This window comes from Cyrtonyx montezumae, unplaced genomic scaffold, assembly GCF_038088225.1.
Source record: "Cyrtonyx montezumae isolate F1298 unplaced genomic scaffold, pur_monq_1.0 scaffold_0, whole genome shotgun sequence".
NCBI classification, from domain to species: Eukaryota; Metazoa; Chordata; class Aves; order Galliformes; family Odontophoridae; genus Cyrtonyx; species Cyrtonyx montezumae.
The window spans coordinates 34,697,386-34,720,695 of record NW_027071824.1 but is presented as its reverse complement, the minus strand read 5'-3'; the positions used below and the strand labels follow the sequence as shown (position 1 = coordinate 34,720,695).

The window sequence follows — 23,310 nt, the reverse complement described above, 5'->3', positions numbered from 1 at the left end:
CAGGTGGCACAAAGTCACAATTTCATGTCCCTCCGTTTCAAATTCTATGTTTTATTTAAAGTGTTGGATTAGAAGATTTCATATGGAGTGAGAACTTGCCTATTTTCACTTCTGGTGAGTTTTTGTATGTTGGAGTAAAATCATGATGGTTCCTGCCTCTTCCAGTGTGTAAAAGCCAATTAAAAAATCAATAATTAAATAAATAACGACAATAACAAAAACTCATTTTTCCCATTTTTTAGCAGAAAATGCTTCACCTGATACAATTATCTTTTAGCTATGTGTTTGTTTCTCTTCAAGACCAACAGAGATAACAAGTAATTCTTGGATCTTGAAAAATTGCTGACAGATATGAATTGTTTGTGTTTGTTTTTCCTTTGGACATTACTCTGTGGAGATTTCACTCTGGGATTGTTGGGTTTTTGAGTTTGCTGACCCAAACACATGGTCTGATTTCCATTCCTTCTGAATTTAGGATTTGTCCTCATGGTCCTCTGCTGATGAATTAGACACATCAGGCTCAGTGAGTCCTGTATCTGGACAAAGCACACCAAGCAGACAGAGAACGGTAATTTTTTAAGTCATCAACTTTCTACCATCTACTGGGTGGGAGCTCTAGATGTCTGCAGTAGCTCTAGCCAGCTGAAAGGTCCCCCATTCACTTGACAGGAAGGAAATGACACAAATTAAGAAAAAACACAGCTGCTTTCCCTGACCCTGCTGCATATCCCATCCTGCATGAAATCAGAATTGGTAAATACTATCTAAAACCAGGGCTGTCAGTGTGGTTGGTTTACTGTGGTATGGCATGTCATGTCTCTTGTATTTTGCTCTAGTGATGGCAGCATTCCTAAGTCTGGTCTTGTCTGGTATAATCAGTCCACCATTTCTGTTTGGCCTTCTCTTCAGAGAGCTGCTTCATCAAGAACCTCAATAAGAATTTCTTATTGAGACTTTTGATGAATGATTTAATAGAGCTGAAGGGCATACAACATTGTTCAAAAGAGCTAGCTGAACAGGACCTAATCAATGACTGTGATGGCAGCTCTGGAGTTGCCTGTTTACATCGCTGGCACAAAATTCAAGAAATGTAGCAAATACATGCCTAGTACTTAACACTTCCATACTCTTAAGCCCGAAACAAAACTGCAATTATTTTGTCTTTTTCTGCAATTCTATTGGTTGATTACTTCACTTTTTTCTTTAATTTGTAAAAAAAATCATAAGGTTTTGTTTGTTTTATTTTATTTTTTTTCCATTTGCACTTTTTTGTAAAGCCTCTGAGTTCTGTCTTGATAAACTGTATGGCTCTTGAATTATTACTTTTTTTTTTTTTAACATTCACTGATTTCCTTTTAGATTCTAGTATGAGAATGTAAAGGAATACTGGCTTTTCAGACAAACAAACAAAAAAACAACATAAATCTTAACACTTTGTTACAGAAGTAATTTTTTCAACTTTTAAATTTGGACTTAAATAACTAATAAAAATAGTGATATCACAGATGTAGCTAGAGAATCCCCGATCATTATAGCAAATAGGAGAAGTATGTTACCATAAAATCTTTTCCTAAAGAGTATGTAGCACTGTAACAGACTTTGTCTTAACATTTCAGTAAGCATTTATCTCTCTCTAATATATTAGTGTACATGTACATGACATTTTTTCATTTTCTTTCATAATGTATAGCAAATTTTTATGATTCCCTGGGTCATGCAACTAACCCATAGTTGGGTCTGTTTTTCAGACTTCTGGGTTTTTTTCAACTACAATTTTGGAGACTGATATTATGTTTAGAATTTCAGTTCCAAATACACTGATAATAAATAAATAAATACTAATACAAGATTTCCATCATATTGATAATCATCTAAATTACTTAGATATTCCAGCAATTGCAGGTGCAGGGATGCACCTACAGTTATTTGGCCATATGGGAAGAGGCCAAACACTAGAGAGAGGCCTTTTGACTTCATTTTTATCCTTGAGAAATATTAATTTTATTTTTTCTGTAAATACAATTTTGAAATATCTCTATTTCCACATATTCCACTCAATTTCAATTTCACATTCCAAATTATTTCACCCGAATTGCTAGTTTTCTTTTATTTATTTACTTTTAATTCAGAGTTCCTGATGACAAATGGAATGGCTAAACTTTTTTCACTGTGTATGTTCCAATCATTTGTATACTCAGATAGGAACAAAGAAAAGCCAGTTTCCTTCGTTCGTGGGTATGAATCACTTCATTTGATTTATTTTTATGTTTCCTTTGCTGCAGTTTTAATTTATTTTCATCAGTAGCTTGTCTTTATTTGCCTGGACTGAACATTCTTCTTTCTTTACCCCCTGTTCATTGCAAACAGCCACGGGGCAAATGTAGTCTCTCACAGCCTGGACCCTCTGTCAGCAGTCCACATAGCAGGTACCTTATTCTCCTGGTTTCCGCACTCTGTTCTAGAACTCTAAGAGGATGATGGAAATTGGCCGTGATTCTTGTCTGTCCACACCAAGTTTGTGAAGTGGACAGGACTTAAATTGAAAACTTCCCTGTTGTTACTAGCTTGGCAAAAAGCACTCTCAATTACTCTGTATTCTTTGCTAATAGAAATACTGGCTAATCACTGAAAATCTGCGACTTTTGCTTCCCAGGAAGGACACATAATAGACATTTCATTTTCACGTGGTGAGTCTGTGTTTACACTCACAATATTCAATAATGATTCTGGCATAATTTAAAAGAAATGCGAGTAGGTTCGTGGCAAACACTTTTCACCATCCTCTTTACCTCTAGATTTTAAATTAAGGCAGGTAATAGGCCAGTATTCTAGAAATCACAAAACCCACAGATATGGATGAGACATACTAACATCCTTTTTTATTCTTTTCCTCCCCTGAAATGTTTTGTCCAGTTTGTGGGTTTTCAGTACATAACATTCAAAATTAGAAGTCATAATTTGAGGGGGTTTTATACTTGGGGTGACTTCTCCCCATCAGGAGACTGCAACATAATGTGCTAATACTGCCATGACACTTGCTTAGTGTTTGCATCCGTGTATTGCTCTGGGAGCAGCACTGCCCTATCTCAGTCTGACCAGAAGAGAGCAGACATGCAGCTACAGCTTCTTGCTTTCCACCTTGTTTCCAGCAACCTGTCATCTCTGCAGCTAACGGTGCTTCTGCATTCTTTGTTGTCAGTGTGATATGTGTACCTTCACTCTTTCACTGATCAAATCACTAGCCTGTAGAGCTACAAAATAAAAAATAAAATAAAATAAATAGTTGTAGTAAATAAACAGGTATACATATGCACTATGTATAAAGTGGAACTCATTTGCTATTCCAGCATATTAGGTATTGAAAAGGGAACCTAAAACAACCAGGGAGTATGAACAAGATATATTTGTTCTTATAGTTAAATTCTAAATCTCATTTATTCTCTATGTAACAAACATGAACTACATTTTAAACGTAACTCCCATTGAAATGAAAGATTTGAGGTTGGAAAGATTTGAGATTGGAAAGAAAGCAACTTGACAATTAACATAGTAATTGAGCAATAACCAGGCAGTAAAAACTACCTTCAGATTATTATTTTTTTCCATAAGCAAAATAAATGTTTTAATCATCAAAATATAAACAAAATAAAGAATAAAACTAATTACATTTAGATGTTCTCTTGAACACATATTTTTAAAAAATTGTTTGCACTACAATTATTGCTGGCTACTGTGAGTGGTGTCATAGTTGTAAAACCATGTAACAGCAGATAGAATAGTTAAACCATCTTTTACTACTTCCACTGAAATTAAGATGCTGCCTTGTTTTTAGGGATTTTTTTTTGCCTTTGAATGAAACTACATAGAAAATGGGTGACATACATACATACCATCTTTCTGTCCGAAGGAGAAAGAATTTTTCCAGCTCCAGTCTGCTATGAAGCTTGCCATTTTGTTTCTTATAGGGAATGGGAAAAGGGAAGAGTGGTGCTTTACTCTGCAGCCATTAACAGCTAGGAGCAATGGAAAGTGTCTTTGGTAGATAAGCATGCTTGTGCTAGCAACGCTGTACTCAAGAAACATACTGTGTGCACTCTTCTGTTCTCCTGTATGGTCCAACAACCTATGCCAACCTGTTGAGAAGATTTCTTGCTGTAGGTGTGAGCAGCTGGCTTAGAGCACAGCTAGCAGTGCTCTGCAACTTTGAGATCAGCCTCTATTCTAGCAGTGGCATTGGTGCGGCACCTTTCAGATCAAGTCTCTCCAGCACTGTTTATTAACACATCTTGTAGCAATACAAAACAATGTTCAATTTGTCATTCAGACAAGCATGGAATACGAATGAGTCACTCCTGAATAGGAAATTTAATCAAATGCGCAAGCCAGGCAGGTTGTGGTTGATGTATAATGTGGTTTTAACTGATAAAGCGGTACAAGCTGTCACTGTGTTCTTTAATATTTTGACATGCCTCTGATCAGAGTACTTTGTGTTTGATCTTGCACTGGATCAGCAAACCCTGTTTGAGTTTACTATACAGGAGAGCTAAAGTTAGTTTTAAAATGCTTATCACATAGAAGGTTGTGCTGGGAATTTCATCTTAAAATTAGAGGAAACATGTTTTGTTTATACCAATTGTGCTATTACTTTGCCTTTCCACTATCACAAAAAAAAAAAAAAAGCCTATGTAGTATGATGCTAAGCAAGGTATAACTTACACTGTGGATTTAATTAAACACTCATTCAAGGGATACTAGCATTGCTTTGCTAATTGGGAAAAGCAAATCCAAGAATCAACTCCTCTTCCTTCATCAGCTTAATAGAGTTGTCGTAAATGCATAGCTGGATCTGTGCCTGTGGATTTTCTGAGGTAATTAAAATGTTAAAAAGATTAAAATAATTGTTCAATTTGCTCAGGACTGTTTACATTGTCTCTCTTGAGCAGCTCTATTCATGTCTTGGCGCCACAGTGCCAACCTCTATTTCCTGCTCTCCCCGAGCCTTCCCAAATGACTAGTGGATATTTAAAGGTCACTTGCTGTTCTTGGAGCAGATTAGGCCATAGAGCTCTTCATGGCTTTGGTTGCAGAACAGTGGTCATTGTCATGCAGTAGTTCAGATAAGAGATTTTCACTTGGATTACCATTGTTATTCTCCCTGCTCTCTCCCTTATTCTCATTTAGTGTTTGTTAAAATTCTTATTTAACTACCTGTAATATGAACACTTGTCTTTTCTACAAAGTAAGCCACCATGAGATTGGGGTGATGTGATGCTGAGAGGTAGGCAGAGAACTGAAGTCATAACTCAGCCAACCACAGTCAACTTCTAGTCTCAGGCCTACAAGAGGAATCACTGCATGCTCTTAAAGGCTGTACATGATACCACTTCATTACAAGCTCCATATTAAAAAAATTGTCATCAGTGGGGCTGGTTTCTTTTCACAGCTATTTTACATCACTGACTTTTAGCTATTTGTCAGATAGCTCTAGATTTCTTTTTTCATTACCTTCAGTGTGAACTTCCAAATATATAACAGAAGGTTCTATTGCTACCTTGCATACTGTGATCTTAAATTCTTTTATCTACTTCTTAAGCCAATATCTGACCACTGAAGTCTTCACCCACTTTTCTTACTATAATAAGCCAATCATATTTTGTATTTACAAAGACTTTCATCTTCTGTCATCCTAGAAATTAATTTTGCTGTTCTTACGTTTTGTGCAGCGCTCTTTTCATAAATGCATTAAATTCAGACTTTGATTAACTCCAGTAATAACGTTCTACTATCCCAGTAGTCCTTCTCAATATAAGAATGTTGTCTGCTTACCACTAGTCACTTCCCCATTAAACTCTATTTATTCCTATTGTTTGCTTGAATGATAAATTCTTCTGTTATAATCTTTCAGATATTTTCTGCCTTCCAGATGGATTAGTTCAACCATACTTTTCTTCTCAGAATAAATAAATGAAAATAATAAAAAAAAAATCAGTCATCTTTAAGTGCGGGTACTCATCTGAGATGAAATTAAAGTTCAGCTTGCCCATCGTATCTATAGCCTGATAAATTAGGTTCTCCTCTCTTGAAATGCTTCAGAAAGAGCTTCAATTTCTCTGACACTGGAAAAACTCCCCCAGTGAGAGTAACTATTGGTTGCACTTCTGAGGATAGTTAATGAGATTTCTTGTCATGAAGAAGCTTCCAGTTGACCAGGTCTGCAGCTATGCCTCCAACTTTGTTCAGTTGTTGAATTGTGTTTGAAGCAAGTAGCAGGTGGCATTACTTTCTTTCCTCCAGAAACAGCAGCTAGTGTGACAAGGGATGAAGCATTCAGAAGAGAAACAGAAGATGAAAACTTAAGAGAAAGAAATAACATTTTTCTCAAAAATAATATACAACACTTCAGCTTTTCCTTCATCTGGAGTAAATAGGAGATTGGCCCCTTCTCTATAGTAATCATTTTTTGTTAATAGCGCATGTATATTTTTAACCCTCTTTCCTTATCAAATCCATTAAACACTCTAAGCTGAACATTCAATTTTTCAGCTAATTATGTCCATTACAGACGAGTACCTGCAATAAACAGTGGCAGTACAGCACTTGAACTTTTTAGAACTCACCCTCTGAAGATGCTTTCATAATGTTTCATGATTTGTTTGTTGATTTTTTTCCATCCAGTATAAGAAATTGTTGTTCAACACCTTACTTCACTTCAGAAGAAGTGTTTTGAGATTGTTTTAAGTAAAACAGAAAGCAAACTTTGCTCCTGCACCACTAGGAAAAGCCTAAAAACAAAAAATAGATGACTTTGATTCTGCTTTTTAGAAATGCCCCCTACTGCCCCAGAATAATTCTAGCATCAATGAAGAAAATTCAGATCACTCATTATGAAGCAACTATTACCAACTACAGAAGTCTAGCCTTTTTTTTTAATGCATCGAAGTTAATTAAGTACTCCTTGTTCCCCTTGTTCCTACCTCAGCTCATTGACTTTCTGTCTTGGCATTCTTGGACAGCAGAAGTCCTGATCTAATTGAACTTTAATATGGAATGCTCTGATGCTGTTAAATGTGCCGTATCCTTTCAACGCGTTCTTTTTAATATGTGATCTTGCATAATTCAATAAGCGGCTTTCCATCCAGGCAACAATAACGTGGATTCAAACAGTATGCCACCTTTTGTTTTGATCATCACTTCTTCCTGGGATATTTCAGTCACGTTAATCATTTAAATTACCTGTTTGTTTTTTCTATCTGTTGATCGTAACAAACTCTGTGAAATTGTCTGGCTTTCTTAGAGTCATCATAATAGGATGATACGTGTGTATGAACAAGACAGAAAAATAGTCTCCAGCACAGGAAGAATTATTTCTTGAATGTGTGTGAGGGGGCCTGATATAGTTTTGAAGTTGATATTTTGTATTTTGCATGCTTTTTCATACAGATTAAGATTTGACTGAAAAGGCGAGGAGGTGCCATGAAGACCTATTTGCATAACTGAGAATTTAACCTTGGCCTCATCTCCCATACCTTTAAGTTGAAACCAAGTGCATCCTTATGAGTATTTTTATCTCTTAAACCCTAGAGAACTATAGGCTTTCTAAGGCTTCGTAATCACAGCAGCCTTACACACATTTATAGCAACGTCTCAATAGAAGAATTCTTGAAACTAATCATATAAAGGATCTAAATTATTTCATTTTTGTCTAGTGCTACAATACAATATTTTCCATGCATTCTAATGTTAAATTGCAGAAACTCTTTTGAGTACTTCATTTACCTCAAAATATGTTATCCATATATTAGAGCTCTAGTGGTTTCAGTAGAAAGGGAAAATGTGAATTTTGTATCTTTGTCTTTTATGAGAAATATCTTGAATTTTTGTGCTTCAATTGAAGTGTCCCTTCAGAAATGTCATGAAATGTTTCCCGTAGACATGTAATAGATGTATGCCATTTCAATACATAACCATAGATACAAGGGGGAAAATCACTCAGTTGGTGAGGGTATCCAGTCAGTTGAGCAAATAGATATTAGCTGCTGATTCAGTGCAAGATTCAAAATACAATGTACTTCACACAAAATGAATCCCTACTGCCTGGAGACTGGAGAATTAATTAACTGAATATTAAAATAACTGGATCTTATTTCACAATATACTGAGGAATATAAGGAAATGAATTTAGAAACTTCTGCAACACAAATGCAGCTTCCATTTTAAATGAGGAGGATTGGTTTTTAGGCAGTGTATTGTGAATATATATGAATATGACAAGCATGCCCACGTTTTATCTTCTATATTGCAGTGCTTTAAAGTGGAGAGTCTTCCATATAATTGATGAAGGGACTGTGGTGTCACAATAGCATTGTCACACCACATTATTCACCATTCCATAGTGAATATTTGATGTTTTCTTACCCAGACCAGAAATTTGAGATCTCTTAAAACTGTTGGGGAAATAGAATGTTCAGTGAAAAATACCTCTGCTACTTTCAGTCAGTGTGTACAAATCCTAAACCAGCTTTCAGGGACAGCTGAGTACCCAAGGGCAACCTCTGCTGCAGTAATGTTTTACTCACCTGTCCATTTTCTTTTCTCAGGTCCATAAGAGGTGGCTCAGGTTCCTCCCCTTCTGAGGCCAGGCCAGCATGGCAGCACACATCCTTCTTCCTCAGAGTCCTCAGAGCTGCTCTGCCACTTCAGCTCTTTTTGCTGCTTCTGATTGGGCTGGCTTGCCTGGTGCCAATGACCGAGGAGGACTACAGCTGTACAATGGCCAACAACTTTGCCCGCTCTTTCCATCCCATGTTAAAATACATGAATGGTCCACCTCCGTTATGAAGTTATGAGACAGCAGGTGAACTTGTTGAAGTAGTATTCAGGAGACAGTGTGGTTTTAGAAAGTGACAGTATTCACTGTGGCAGCTTTACATATCTGCTGTAGCCACCATCATGTCCACATCGTTCTCTGCTGGCACTGTTAGTAATACATCAGTGCATCAGTCCCAAACTGCAGAACGTGCTACTTGAGTAGCGTTGTTTCAGTATTCGCATCCTAGGCACCAAGAAGGATGAGACGTGTATGAGGGAAATGTTCTTCTGTCCAGCATTCTGGATCTTTTAGCCACTTTACACTGAGGTCATTGCCCTGTACTATGCATAGCCAAGAACTGGATACTGTAGATCCTTTCCTGTGCGCTGCTCTATATGAGCCATTAGCCTGTCTTTGTTAATTGCCCTCTCAGTATCTACAGTATACAAAATAGCCAATGCTAAAGAAATTTTAGAGCATTTGTAAACATACAGTTTTAAAGGATCTTGTATGGCAGTGTATTATCCTCTGTGATTTCTGTTTTGGGCATGGTGTTCTAACCTTTGCTTTGGATGTACAAGGTGTAAATCTGTTAAGCACTTTTTTAAGATTTAAAAACAAATGGATGTAATAAATGAGATCATAAAAGGTTTTATGAAGAAAAATGTTGAATGTCAAGTTGAAAAACAAAGAACATATTTATGTATGTACAGTTTGCTAAGCCAAGTTTTGTTTGTATTGATTTCTTTGCATTTATTATAGATACCATAAAATATTTTGTCTACGTGCTTTTTAAGGAAAACTATGAAAATCTCAAAGTTTAGAATGAGATATGTATGGTATAAAGAAAAATAGCTGCACTTCTAAAAACAATTAAAAAATGCTGTAACAAATTAGCAGTATTGAGTATATGTTAGTAAGATCTACCTAGATAGCATGTCAAATGGTGATATACACGGGAAAATATTATATCTACTGTAGAGTAACTCTAGTTGAACTTCAGCATTTAGAGGAGCCAAAATAAAGCTCCTTTTTCAGTTAAGTGTAACATTTTCCTGGAAAGAATATTGTATGTTAACAAGGTGTTTTCAGTGTCTGAGACCTGGGCTTGAGCTGATACAAGTATATATTCTTCTCAAGTCTTAGTTTCCTTCATTGATATTCAGAAGTTATGCTATCTATCATCACTGATTCTGAGAATACAGAGTTAAATAATACACTTCTAAAGTATAAAAATGAGCTGTTATTTGCAAAAGGATTCATAAAATTTACCTTTCCTCTCTTTTCTGATATCATTCTCTATAGTAACGTTATTTATGGGAATGGTAATCAATGCACCTACATTAATAATTTCATAGTTAGCTCACTTCAGAACTGGTAGTCCAGATGTCTACATTCTTTCTAATTCTTTCATAAGCCAGTTTCAGGTTTTGATTGATTGAGTTTTTCTTGGGGGGTTGCTTTCTCTTCTCTTTTCTCTTCTTCTTTTTTCTTTTTCTTCTTCTTCTCTTCTCTCCTCTCCCTTCCCTTTTTGGAAAGCATTATTGGTAGTGAAAAGACTAATTTAGTGAGAAGATTGCCTCCAATTCCTATTTTCCAGTCTATTGTTTGTGATCTCATGGAAGGGAGATATTATCTAAAGGGTAGTAGATAGCCTGTGATTATCAAACTATGAAAGAAAGCTTTATCTGCTGAAGGAAGCAGGAAAAAAAATCACAGGTGAGAACTGTGTTCCTTTCTTATAGTATTTAAAAGCTGAAGGAGAGTCAGGGAGATTTGAAGGCAGCTGGGGAAAAGAGTTGTGTTTCAATGATGTCAGATGCAATTAGTAGTGTCTCATCAAAATAAAAAGGGTAGCACTTGGCATGTTTGAGTTGCAACCTGACATTTGATTTTTGCAGGCTATTTTGCCATTCTGCAGTCCCTGCTTCTGAAACTCTTTATGTGCATATATGACCCATTTAGAACTGAACTTTTTACTTTTTGACGCATCTTCCTTCTGTGCAGCTCTCTTATTCCAGATAGCAAGATGATACTGGCAGTCTAGAAGTGCTGTGAAGCCCTACACTTTATGGAGGAGCAGTGTGAACTGTTTACTTGTTTTAGGTGGTGGTATTGACCATTTTCCTATGTGTACCTCCTTGACTCTCACCCTGCTGCTCATTCCTGTAACAAAGAATGGATGTAAAAGAGTGCCTTGCTTAGTGGAGGCTATAGGGGGGATGCAGAAGTGTTTTTTTAGTTGTTGATTATTTGTTGTACTCAGCTTCATCCTGATTGTTTTGATTTCTTATTGTGTTTACTGTCCTTGGAGAATATTTTGGGGCTTTCCTTGCTGGTTGCCCAGGGAGAATTGAATCCCTTGGTCAGCAGTCACAGCTGCTTCTGCATTTTTTTGCCATTATTAATTATTTCACTTTTCCATGTTTCTTCTTTCAGCTTATCTTGCCGTTTTCATCTACTTGCATTTTGCTTGTTATTCATTTCTCTGTAGATTCCATTTATCTTCATCTACCTCTACTTGAGTCCTATGTCATACACCTTTTTGATTTCAGAAGAGAAAATCTCCATCTGACCACTTAAACTGGTTTTAGAAATAGGCTCCTCAAAAAGGAATTTCCCAGCCCTGAGCTGATTCCATTTTGATTTCAAATGTGTTTGGCTTTTTTTTGTGAGAACTGGATCTTGATCCTCAAAACTGGCATGAAGCAGTCAAAACTAAAACAAATGCCTAGGCACTTTACAAGTTCCCATTAAATCTATTTTCATCCAATGAATAGCAGTGACTTGAAGATCTATTTTGAGCTGCAAAGACTAGCATGTGATATCAACATATCCATTGATAATCACATCTTAAACTAGGGGAAATGAAGCTAGTTTAGAGGGAAAAAGCACTCCCAGAATATCCTCAATTAACACAGCCTGTGACATTAGCCAAATTTGCAGCCTAGGAATCTTCCTGATAAAGTCAAGTTACTCTTTCTGCCTCTCTATCTCACTGGAAGGCTGTCTTGAAGGACTTTGGTTTAAAAGTTTTTTAAGAAATGCACAAATTAGAATTTGCAGTACCATCTTTAGTCTGAAGTCATTTACTTTCTTTCTAAATCAGATGACCTATCTACAGATTGGAATCTGTAAATAGACGGGACTGAATTCTTGTAACATTCTTTGAGCCTTTGCTACAAGACCTGAGGAAAAGTGTCAAAGTCTGAGACCATTCATAGAATCACAGAATGGTTTTGGTTGGAAGGGATTTTTAAGGTCATATAGTTTCTGCCTGCCTGCTATAGGCAGGGACACCTCCCAGTAGACCACGTTCCTCAAAGCCCCATCCAGCCCTGGCCTTGAATGCTTCCAGGGAGGGGGCATCCACAACCTTTCTAGGCCACCTGTTGCAGTGTCTCATCTCTTTCACAGTAAAGAATTTATTCCTAATGTCTAGTCTAAATCTACTCCCTTCCAGTTTAAAACCATTTTCCTTCATCCTGTTGTTACATGCCCTTATAAAAAGTCTCTCTCCATCTTTTGTAGGCCCCTTTCAGGCACTGGAAGGTCACTAGGGTCCCTCCAGAGCCTTCTCTAGACTGAAGAGTCTCAGCTCTCAGAATGTCCTTGTACAGGATGTGCTCCAGCCCTCTGATCATCTTTGTGGCCCTCTGGACCTGCTCCAAAAGCTCGATATCTTTGTGTTGGGATGCAGTACTTCAGGTGGGATCTCATAAGTGCATAATAGAGAGGCAGGATCACATCCCTCTGCCTGCTGGTCCCGCTTCTCTTGATGCAACCCAAGGATATAGTTGGCCTTCTGGACTGTAAGCGCACATTGCCTGCTCATGTTGAGTCTTTCAACAACCAACACTGAAATTGTTGTTGTCAGGACTGCTCTCAAGCCATTCTTCACCCAACTTTTATCTGTCTTTGGGATTGCCCCAGCCCAGGTTCAGGGCCTTGCACTTGGCCTTGCTGAATGAACTTCATGAGGTTGGCATGGGCCTACCTCTCAAACCTGTTCAGGTCTGTTTGGATGGCATACCTTCCCTCTAGCATGTCAGCTGCACCACTCACCAAGCTTGGTGTTGTTACCAACTTGCTGAGGATGCATTCAATCTCACTCTCAGTGTCACCTACAAAGATGTTAACACCAGTCCCAGCACAAACCCCCAAGGAATACCGCTAGTCACCAGTCTCCACTTAGGCACTAAGCCTTTGACTGCAACTCTCTGAGTACCGTCATCTAGGTAATTCCAATATCTGGTGAGTGCTTAATCCATCAAATCCATTTTTCTCCAATTTGGTGACCAGGATGTCATGCAAGACAGTGTCAAATGATTTGGATAAGTCCAGGTAGATGACATCAGTTGCTCTTCCTTTACCTACTGACACTGTAAGTCCTTCATAAAAGGCCACCAAATTTGTCAGGCATGACTTGCCCTTGGTGAAGCCATGTTGGTTACCGCCAATCACCTCATCTTTATTTTCCTTGAGCCTTCAGGAGGATCTGCTCCATGATCTTGCCAGGCATAGAGGAGAGACTGACTTGTCTGTAGTTCCCTGGGTCTTCTTTTTTTCCCTTCTTGAAAATTGGAGTTATGTTTTCCCTTTTCCAGACAGTGGAAACTTCACCAGATTGCCAGAACCTTTCAAATGGATAACGGTTTTTCAGTTTCAACCACCAGTTCCCTGAGAACCCGTGGATGGACCTCGTCAGGTCCCATGGATTTGTGCACCTTCAGGCTTTTTAGATGGTCTCGAACCTGATCTTTACTTACAGCAGTCAGTGTTGTAAGCTATAGAAAATGCATGTAGACTCTGCATCTTGGCAAACAGCAGTTATTACTAAATTTTATTTTGTTCCATTTTCTATTCGTATAATCATAGAATAGCTTAGGTTGAAGGGAACCTTAAAGCTCATCCAGTTGCAACTTCCCTACCATGGGAGGGGCTACCACCCACCAGCTCAGGCTGCCCTTGGCCCCATAAAACCTGAACCTAAACACCTCCAAGAGTGGAGCATTTACAGCTTCTCTGAGCAGCCCGTGCCAGTGCCTCATCAGTAAAGTAAGTAAAGAATTTTTTCTTTATGTCTAAAGGGTTTAAAACCACTCCCTTTTGTCCTATCATTATGAGACCATTTAGAAAGTTGTTTTCCTGCCTGTTTATAAAGCTGCCTTTAAGTACAGAGAGGCTGCATTGAGGTCTCCTTGGAGCCTTTGCTTCTTCAAGCAAGATAAGCCTGACTCCCTCTGGACCCACTGCAACAGCTCCATGTTGTTACTGGGCTATGGGCCCAGGCCTGGGCTCAGGACAGAGGATGTGACCTCATGAGCTGGCCATCTCTCTGTTGGTGCAGCCCAGAATACAGCTGGCCTTCTGGGCTGCAAGAGCACACTGCTGGTTTATGTACACCTTTTTGTCCATCAAGATCCCCATGTCCTTATTCATAGGGCTGCTGCTAGTGAGTTCTCCCAGTCTGTATTCATATCTGGGGTTGTCCTGACCCAAGTGTAGCACCTTGCACTTGGTTTGCTGAATTCCATTCGAATTTCAAATGCCCACTTTTTGAGCCTGTCCACATCTCTCTGGATGGCAACCCTTCCTTCTATTGTATCAACTGCTCCACTCAGCACCACTCTACTATTAGATACACAGTGACTTCTGTTGAGGTGTAATCATCGTTGCAACTTGATACATCTGCGACTGTGAACCCTGCTTATTGACTTAAAAGCTTAAAATTACCTCATAATTAGTAGATGTTTAAAGGGATAAACTCTTAGCTCAGTAACTCCACACTGCATGGTAACACCAAGACGTAATCTGCCCTATGCTTGTGCTCTGTTACATAGGTGTTAAACAGGTTCGTTCTGCAGCATATCAATAGTCTGTCTCCACTGGTTTGCCAACCTTCCAGGTCCCTGTAAGCACCATGAATACCTTCAGTCTGCCCTTCTCCTTCCTTAGAGCTTACTTCTACAGCTGGCTATTAAACCAGGACAAACTAATTGGAGTTGTCACATGAACAGTCATCCCCAGCCCTCAGAGTCTTGTGCTTTTTGTGGTTGGGAAATCTGTTCATAACTGATAGCATCTCTCAACATGATCATCATCATGTGCATCTGAGTATGTGTTCAAAGGTATAAAGAAACACACTGTTTACGGTCTTCAAATTGCAGATGCTATCAGGATTTAGTGAGTGTAGAATGATTCTGGTAAATAAGAGCAGAGTTAAGAAGAAATATATACAAGTTGTAAGCACGAGATGGCAACAAAAATGTAAGAAATTACAGAAATGAAGGTAGGGAAGTAAAAGAGTGTCAACTTTTGTGCTTACTTGTGATTCCTATGTTTAATATGGTATTTAAAGCAATGGATTTTGGGAAGCAAAAGGGCACAGGGTGCCACAGTAAGGTAAGGTTTGTGTTTAAGTTGGGTAGCTTGGCTATAAAATCATAGCAATCTTGCAGCAATCAGTTACAGAATTCATCTGAAGTTGTTGCCTACAGTGGGGAGGGAGAGAGCTGGAAGAAAGGGAGTATGTATCTTTTGGTTTGGGGAAAAGAGACTTCCCTACTCAAGTCTTCTGTACAATAACCTTGATATCACCTCACTAGTCTAGGTTCTTGACTAGCTGTTTCTACCTTGGCAGCAATGCCATAATTACATTTAGAGCTGGATCTCGTTATGATGGGAAAAGAGGAAATGGTTTCAAACTAAAAGAGGAGAGATTTAGACTGGATATAAGGAATTTTGCTTTTTTTTTTTTTTTTTTTTTTTTTTTTTTTATAAAGGTAGTGAAGCACTGGAAAAGGTTGCCCGTGGAGGTGGTGGAGGCCTTGTCCCTAGAGACATTCAAGGTCAGGATGGAGGAGCTCTAAGCAACCTGATCGAGCTGTAGGTGTCCCTGTTCATTGTAGGGGAGTTGGACAAAATAACCTTTAAAATGCCCCTTCTGATTCAAATGATTCTACAATTTTATGACTCAAAAGCAAAAAACATATATTTGGGAGAAGTTGTGTTTGTTTTTATAATGTTAAGAGTTTTGGAATATTCCAGTAATATTCCACAATAAAGCATTATATGGAACAATTTTGGGGATTCATTTCTCTTCTCAGAAAGTGAAAGATAAAAATCTGTGAAGTAAGAAAAACGGAAATGAGCAACTGCAAGCTTAAGCACTGAAGACTTGTAAGAGATTAAACCCTGGTAAAGTGATAGGAATCTGAATCATATTAAATGATTGCTCTAAAAGCAGACAGGAACTGACCAGCTGTGACTTTTATTGTTTACTTAATACAGTGTTAAAATAGAACTGGTCAAAACTGCTTGGTTGAGGAAAAACCTATTGAAAGACCTGAGGCATAACTTAGATTCGATCTCAGTGAGGTGTGAATAAAACAATGACGTGTTCAGTTTTTGGAACAGTGAGGAGGCTTTCTGAAAGTGTTGTCCACTTTCTGTATCAGAAGTATCTTGGGAGAAGAGTTGTGAACCAATGAGCCCATCTCCCTGTGGGATGGTGCAGATGTGGATGTAGTGTGCACAGAGACTACTTAGATCAGGCTTTGTGTTTTCAGGCATGTAATTCCTGCAAGACTGATTGTATTAACATAGTAATTGTATTCTTTTTTTTTTTTTCATTCCACTGTTTTTAGAAAGGATGTTTTCAAAAATAGCTAGAAGGAAGGCTACCAGCGTCCACCTTTTCTGGAAGTGCTCATAAGTAAGTGGGAGATTTGTGTTTGTATTATTCTCTTCATAAATATTTCATGCCATTATATCACAATCTCCCCTCTTGCACTGCCAGTTAAGCCACATGGCTGCAATTCAGTTTTAATTCCTTTTTTAAAACTAACAACTAGAAGCATTGTGCAAGCAAATGTTCAAACCATAGGGTAAGGCAAGGAGGAGAAAAAGCACTGGAAAAAAACATGATACACCATGATGCACTGTGGTTGAGGTACAAAGAAGAAATCGCGGAGCTGAAGTTTCTTTTCTGATTTTTAGGTTTAATATAAATAAAAAATAATCCTACGAAGGCAGACTGGAACTCAAACTTTTCTGCTTTCATGTAAATGTCTAAAACTCTTTATGGACATTTCTGGAGTCTTTAGGCTTTTATGTACCATACCATAAAAGAGCTGTTGGGTGCAATTTTTTTGCTTACTTGTAGAGTATAACACACTTGTTTCACCTTTCTGTGGACAATGCATTCTCAGGAGGTGAGCAGGAAACGATAGACAGCTGAGAATGCCCAAATCTTTGTGCCTTAGAAAAGAGCATTTTAGTCTTTGTGTGTACAAGAGCTAAATATCTTACAAGCATCTGCTGAAAATCTGTCTGAACTGCACATTTTTCAGCACTTTGAAACAGTAATATGTGGAAATGGTGCAAAAATATGTAGGAAAATGGAAAATAAATTTTATATCCCTCACATGCAGCAGATATGAAGGCATTGCAGATTGACAACCAAATACACAGCTCTTACAGGGACTTGAGAGCAGGTTATGCTTGCCTCTCCTGAGATGAGTGTCAGATGTAATTTTGATGGTCAATTTGCCTGAAGACTTCATGTACATTTTTACATTTGATCTTCTGGATCTGCAGGATGTCATGGTGAATGACAATAATTAGAGCCTGGCTGGATGTAAGATAGACTATGTAGGCAGTGCCCTTCTGTGAGTGTTCCTTCTCTGTGCACATGCCGATGTGTCTCATTTTACGTGTTTGGATTTTTATTTCCTCTCCTCTGTTTGGGTAGTGGAGATAAACATTGTAATACAGAGTAAGGAGAAGGTAGGCATGTGATGGGGAGTCCACTGCAAATGGCTGTGTGCATGTTCATGGGCTTCACTGAGGGAACAGTATCTGGGGGAAGCTGTTCTTCAAGGGATCATGTATATATAGAGTGAGAAGGAAAATGATAGGCTCAGTAACGAAAAGTCATGAATTTCAGCTCCAGTAACTCTTCAGTGAAACAATCAAACTGAAACAACCAAATAGAAAATTCTCATTGTGGCATAATTTCTCAAATGACATCACTAGCTCCCAGCTGGGGGAATGTGCCCTGCACCTGAGAGCAGAGGCCCCTTCCCTGCTGAGTTCTTTCCCTGGTGGATCTGAGCATGGTGATGTCTCAATAGGTGAACCAGTTCTAGGTAAGGGAGCAAACTAAACTTGACAGTTCTTTGACTCTGTACAGTTACACTGTTCTCTGGGTGAGAGTAGTAGAGGACTGCTAATCTCATTTGTTATGCACTGCCTTGTTTTTTTAAAGAAGTATTATGATTTTGACAGATGTAAGAATGCTCAGACTGTAGCTGGTTGGTTTTTATTTAGAAATGACAAGTCTTTGATTTTTCTGGAAGTATTCTTTTGTTCGGTTGCTATTGTGGATTAGACTTCTGATGGCTTCACACATTCAGGTTTGCACAGTTGTTTTCAAGGAATCTTCTCAAACGTAGGTAGCATCTATCTTTAGATTTCTAAACTAACTGCACATATCCTCAGATATGGACTGTTATGGACATTGGTGTGTACAGTCATTAAAGAACTGGATCCTTGGTGCAGAGCAAAACATCATCCTATCCCTTGTGCTGTTCACAATTGCTTTGTAGCTGGAATTCACTGAGTGATAATCCCACTCAGAACCAGTACAGAACAGAAAACAGAAGGAAAAAAAGTCAATATAGAAGTTGTATAATACTGGTATGTATATATAAGAAGTAAGTATTGATATGCCTTCATACGTAAGTAAGTATGTAAATGCTGTAAATTGCTGGCTTGGTTCTTTACAAAGACCCAATAATATTCTGAGATTAATTTACAGAGTAAGGTTAATTTCAGTGACTTCTTGTGTCATTAAAAATGTCTCACTTTTATTCACTTCTTTTGTTGCAGTTTAGTTGATTCTATCACTAGCAATAGGGCTTCCCCTCATTCACCTTTTCCTCTCCTTAGGGGGAGAGAGGGAAGAAGGATGCAACCAAGTTAAGGAGGGATAACTAATTCAGTACAAATGATAAAAGGAGTTAGTTAAAGGTAATAAACCATATAAATGGGAGAGAGAGTTTTCTGCCTTGTTGCTCTCTGCACTACTGGAAATGGAAGAGAGGTCCCCTGTCACTGTGTCGTTCTACCCTTGTCACCTGGAATCAGAAATCATGAGTACTGGAGTATTCTGTGGTCTGTCGTTTGTCTCTCAGGAATACTGATAAAACCAGGAAAAGTTCATTTCTCACAGCTTAGACAAGACACCTTTTATCCCAAGGGGTAGATTTCACTTAGGAAAGGCATGCTATTTATTTTACCTCACATTAGCTAACTGATGTTAAGTAAGTAAGTGTCAGGCAGCTGCATTCACAAAATTTGTCTACTCTGCTATAGTCTAATTCACAAGACAAAATAAGCAATGTAAAACATAAAACCACAGAATTGTGGAATGGATTGGGCTGGAAGAGACCTTAAAGACTGTCCAGTTCCAACCCCTTTGCTGAAGGCAGCATTGCCACCCACTAGATCAGACTGCCCAAGGGCCCCATCCAACCTGACTTTGAACACCTCCAGTAATGTAGCATCCAGCTTCTCTGAGCCACCTGTTTGAGCACTTCACTGTCCTTTGGGCAAAGAACTTCCTCCTAATATCTAATCTGTATCTTAATTCTTTCTTTTAGGTTAAAGCCATTACCCCTTGCTGTATCACTGCACTCTCTGATAAAGCTGATCTCCAGCTTTTTTGTAGACCCCATTATGTACTGAAAGGGGATCTATAAGATATCGCTGGAGCCTGCTCTGAATAACCTCAACTCTATCAGCCTTTCCTCATAGAAAAGGTGTTCTAATCCAGTAATCATTTCTGTTGCCTTATCAGGTCTACATTAAATAATTATAGTACTGTGACAGTAATTTCTCTACTGTCATCAACACTAGTAGATACCAGGACTTTGTTAACTCTAGTTATGACCAGTATCTCATGTTTCTGGGGAAAAAGATAAAATTAAAAAAGGAAAAAACAACTTACCTAAATATATATATATAATATATGCATGCAAAAGATAACAAATGAAATAAATTGCTCAGGTTTATTATTTATTTCAACATCAAATACACTGATAAAAATCTTGCAGCAACTGGGTAGCCTATCAGATTTTTCATTTAGACTCTCTAGAACATTTAGGTGCAAAACAAAGAAATAAAACTCACCAAAACAAAGACATTAATAATTTTATATGCATCAGTGAAAGAACAGAATACTTCAACAAATACATTATGGCAGCTGAGTCTATACCAGATAAAGAACTTTCCATTGAAAGACTACATAGTGCACACAAAAGCATCAGTTTTATAGTATATACAATAAGGTGATACATAAAGTGGCTTGTTAATGAAGTTCTTGAGACCAGCAGTCTATCTCTTCATTTTCCAGTGGGCACTTTCTGAAGAAACAGACTTCTAATCTTAGGCACACAGGAATACAAAGCATACTAATTTGCAAGATGGCAGCATATACTTTTTTATTATTATTATTATTTTAATTTTTTTAGGCACATTTGAATGCAAAAGGGTTTTTTTTTTAGCTTTTTTTTTTCTTTAAACACAGTGCAAAATGGAATAAGGCTATCTACATTTGAAAGATGAAAGAGTTTGCAAGTAGAAAAAATTAGGATATTAATGTTAAGGAAAGAGATAAATTTGAGATCATGCTAAAGTTGCAGGTGGCAGCAAAGTCTGGTTCATATTACAATTGTTACGATTGTTTACATGAGCTTTCTTTCCCATATGCCCAATTTCTATCTGTAAAGCTACTGTAGTTGTAGGTAGCATTGTAAAAGGCCATCTCTTTATTCAGAGAAAGTAACTCACTTTGCATAAGTTCAGCTGAGAATGCTTTATATACAAAATCCCATTAACTTTAAGTTGGATTGCATTCTAGGTTTAAAGCAGGATGTATACATAAAAGAGAGGCTTGTCGTATTCCTACCAAAGCCTGTGGCTTATAAGACTCAGACCATAGTGAGGTGGAATTTTTACACTGCTGGTAGTTTGTTTCATTTTAAACATTTGGCTCAGCTCCTAAGGAATCAGTCAGCCTCAGCCGGGACGGATAGGGGCTCTACTAAAAACCCTGTTTTGGGGATGGTCTGAAAGGGTTGAGGTTTTGTCTCTTCCTTTTTTTTCCCAATGTAAATTGCAGCAACTTGCTGAACAGTCCTTGCAATATCCTTGGGAGCTCAGTTCTTCTTTACTTTAGTTATAATGTTGAACTATTAAAAATGTTGGCATACAGGAGAAAAAAATATTCAAGATATTTCACTGAAACATAGTAGTAAATTTATCACAAACACGCACCAAGAAACCCTCATTAAAATAATTTACCCCAGTACAAATTCTACTGCCCCAACTGACAGTTTTACCTGAGACAAAGTCTGCAAGATCGAGATATGGCTCGAACCATTACAAAACAGAGTAGCTTTTACATATTGTTGGAAAGTCAGACTTCACTGGGTGCTACACATCACTCTATGTCTTCTTCTACCTCCATCGTTTTTGGTAATATTTCAGGTACAGCAACAATATTATCAAGCATAGCTTGTTTATCAGGTCTATTTCTGGCTTATGCTGGTATTACATTGCCTATGATTGTAGGGCTTTTTTGGTTTTCTGTTTGCTTGTTCTTTAAAAAAAATCCACATATAAACATTATAAAATAATTATTTCATTAGCTGTCAAGAGACATCTCTATGAATGTTTTGGTAAAAGCATTATTAGCTGCCTTGAATAGTTTTCTTTAAATTCTTTTTCTTTTTCTTAAACATGCTATATATCTTTGTTTAATATCCAGCACCAGATATTCAGTAGTACTGGCTTGTCAGCTGCAAATATAAAGCATATATGTATATGTATAGATATAGATATATATATACACACACACATAAAATAGCATCATGTGAAATAACAATTATCTAATGTCAGGCACAATTGTTGGCATACATGAGAGCAAAATTTGGCATTCCATATGAAAAAAAAAACCACTTTTATATAATAGACTTTAAGTTATTGACTAGCTACATTCAACAGTCTGATATGTGGACAATCATCTTTTCAGATAACTCTGGGATGGTTACCATAGTAATTAAGGTGCTACTTCAAATAAAAGATCATCAACAAGTTAAAGACATGGGTCCTGAGACCGCCCCCAAGCTAAGCAAATGTGTCACTGGAAATCACTGTTTTTCTTTTTTGGGTGCCCTTAACAGTTGTCACCACATACATGGGAGGATGGATCAACTCTGAATGATTTCACTGCCAGGGCTGAGAATAGGAGAGCATTTGTAATTATGGCTGTAAACAGACAGATTATTTCCTGTGTTCTGGGCTCCAGTTTGATACCCTTCCATCTGCTGCATTGCCACTTCAAATCACACTTGCCCAGTTTTGCCAGGACGATCTGTAGAGTGCAATGGTACTTAAGCTACAGAGAATCATCAGAATCTGGCACTTTTTTTTTTTTTTTTTTGTGAACTGCTTTCTATCAGCTGTTTTCTTCTTCTAGGCCAGACTTGATTTAATGCAATAAATTTTTCTGGGATTTCAGAGGGAGGCATTTTTATAAAACAATTTGCTTAGCAGCTGCTTAGCCACAAGCTTGATCTTTGTGGCTTGTCATATGGAACACACAGGCTGCACATAGAGCATTGAAATCTTGTAGCACAGTGCAAGCACAGAAGTGTATCTACAGGAATTCCTGTGTTCCACTCAAATTTTAACCTGCACTCATACAAGGGCATTCATGATTTTTCTAACACATTCAAAAACCATCTACTAAATGTGAGAAAATGTGTATTTTCTTTCAAGGCATTTCAAAGCCTTCCAAAAGCCCTTTGGTACCAAATTCGCACACAAGCACACGTACATGCTCTTAACAAATACACGAAAATACAACTCCTTCAGCATGTTTGGAAAAAAAAAAAAAGAAAAACCACCATAACATATATCAATAAAAGGCCTATTAACTTAGAGTGACTGCTTCACACATTCAGGCCTGCACAGTTTTCAAGGAATCTTCTCAGACATGTAGGTAGCATCTATCCTTAGATTTCTAAACTGCACGTATCCTCAGATATGTACATGAGACTGTTATGGACATTATTATGTACACTCACTAAAGAATTTAGAGCACAAACTCATCCTATGACTTATTCTCTTTACAGTTGCTTTGTAACTGGAACTCACTGAACAGAAACTTTGCTTGTTTAACAGTGAGCACTGTTAGACAAAGGCACTCCTGTACCATGTTGGTTGCACTATTTCCTATATTTAGTCACAGGATATTACAATCAGCATAAGCTAACATATATAAAGAAGCATCCCCAGTCCCTCCTATGGCGCTGTGGCCAGCTGCTATGGAGCAGCCTATACATGTGCTATTGAACTTCCTTACTGACAGGTGGTCACTTCCAACCAGCTATTGAAATAGTCCCTGGTCTGTGCTAACTCCCAAACTGCAC

At 37.8% G+C, this 23,310-nt stretch overlaps 1 protein-coding gene across 3 annotated transcripts in view; it reads left to right on the top strand.

The window, feature by feature from the left end:
• The window catches only part of SYNE1 (spectrin repeat containing nuclear envelope protein 1), a 276,072-nt gene extending 265,817 nt beyond the window's left edge, over positions 1-10,255 (top strand). Inside the window, exons 143-145 of one of the 3 annotated variants that reach the window (XM_065732123.1) lie at positions 476-568; positions 2,368-2,426; positions 8,598-10,255. In XM_065732123.1, the coding sequence (XP_065588195.1) occupies positions 476-568; positions 2,368-2,426; positions 8,598-8,838 (393 nt within the window). In that variant the 3' untranslated portion in view covers positions 8,839-10,255. The remainder of the gene's footprint in view (positions 1-475; positions 569-2,367; positions 2,427-8,597) is intronic. The other 2 variants (XM_065732104.1, XM_065732113.1) reach the window with 2 other exon arrangements.
• The last annotated feature ends 13,055 nt before the right edge of the window (positions 10,256-23,310 follow it).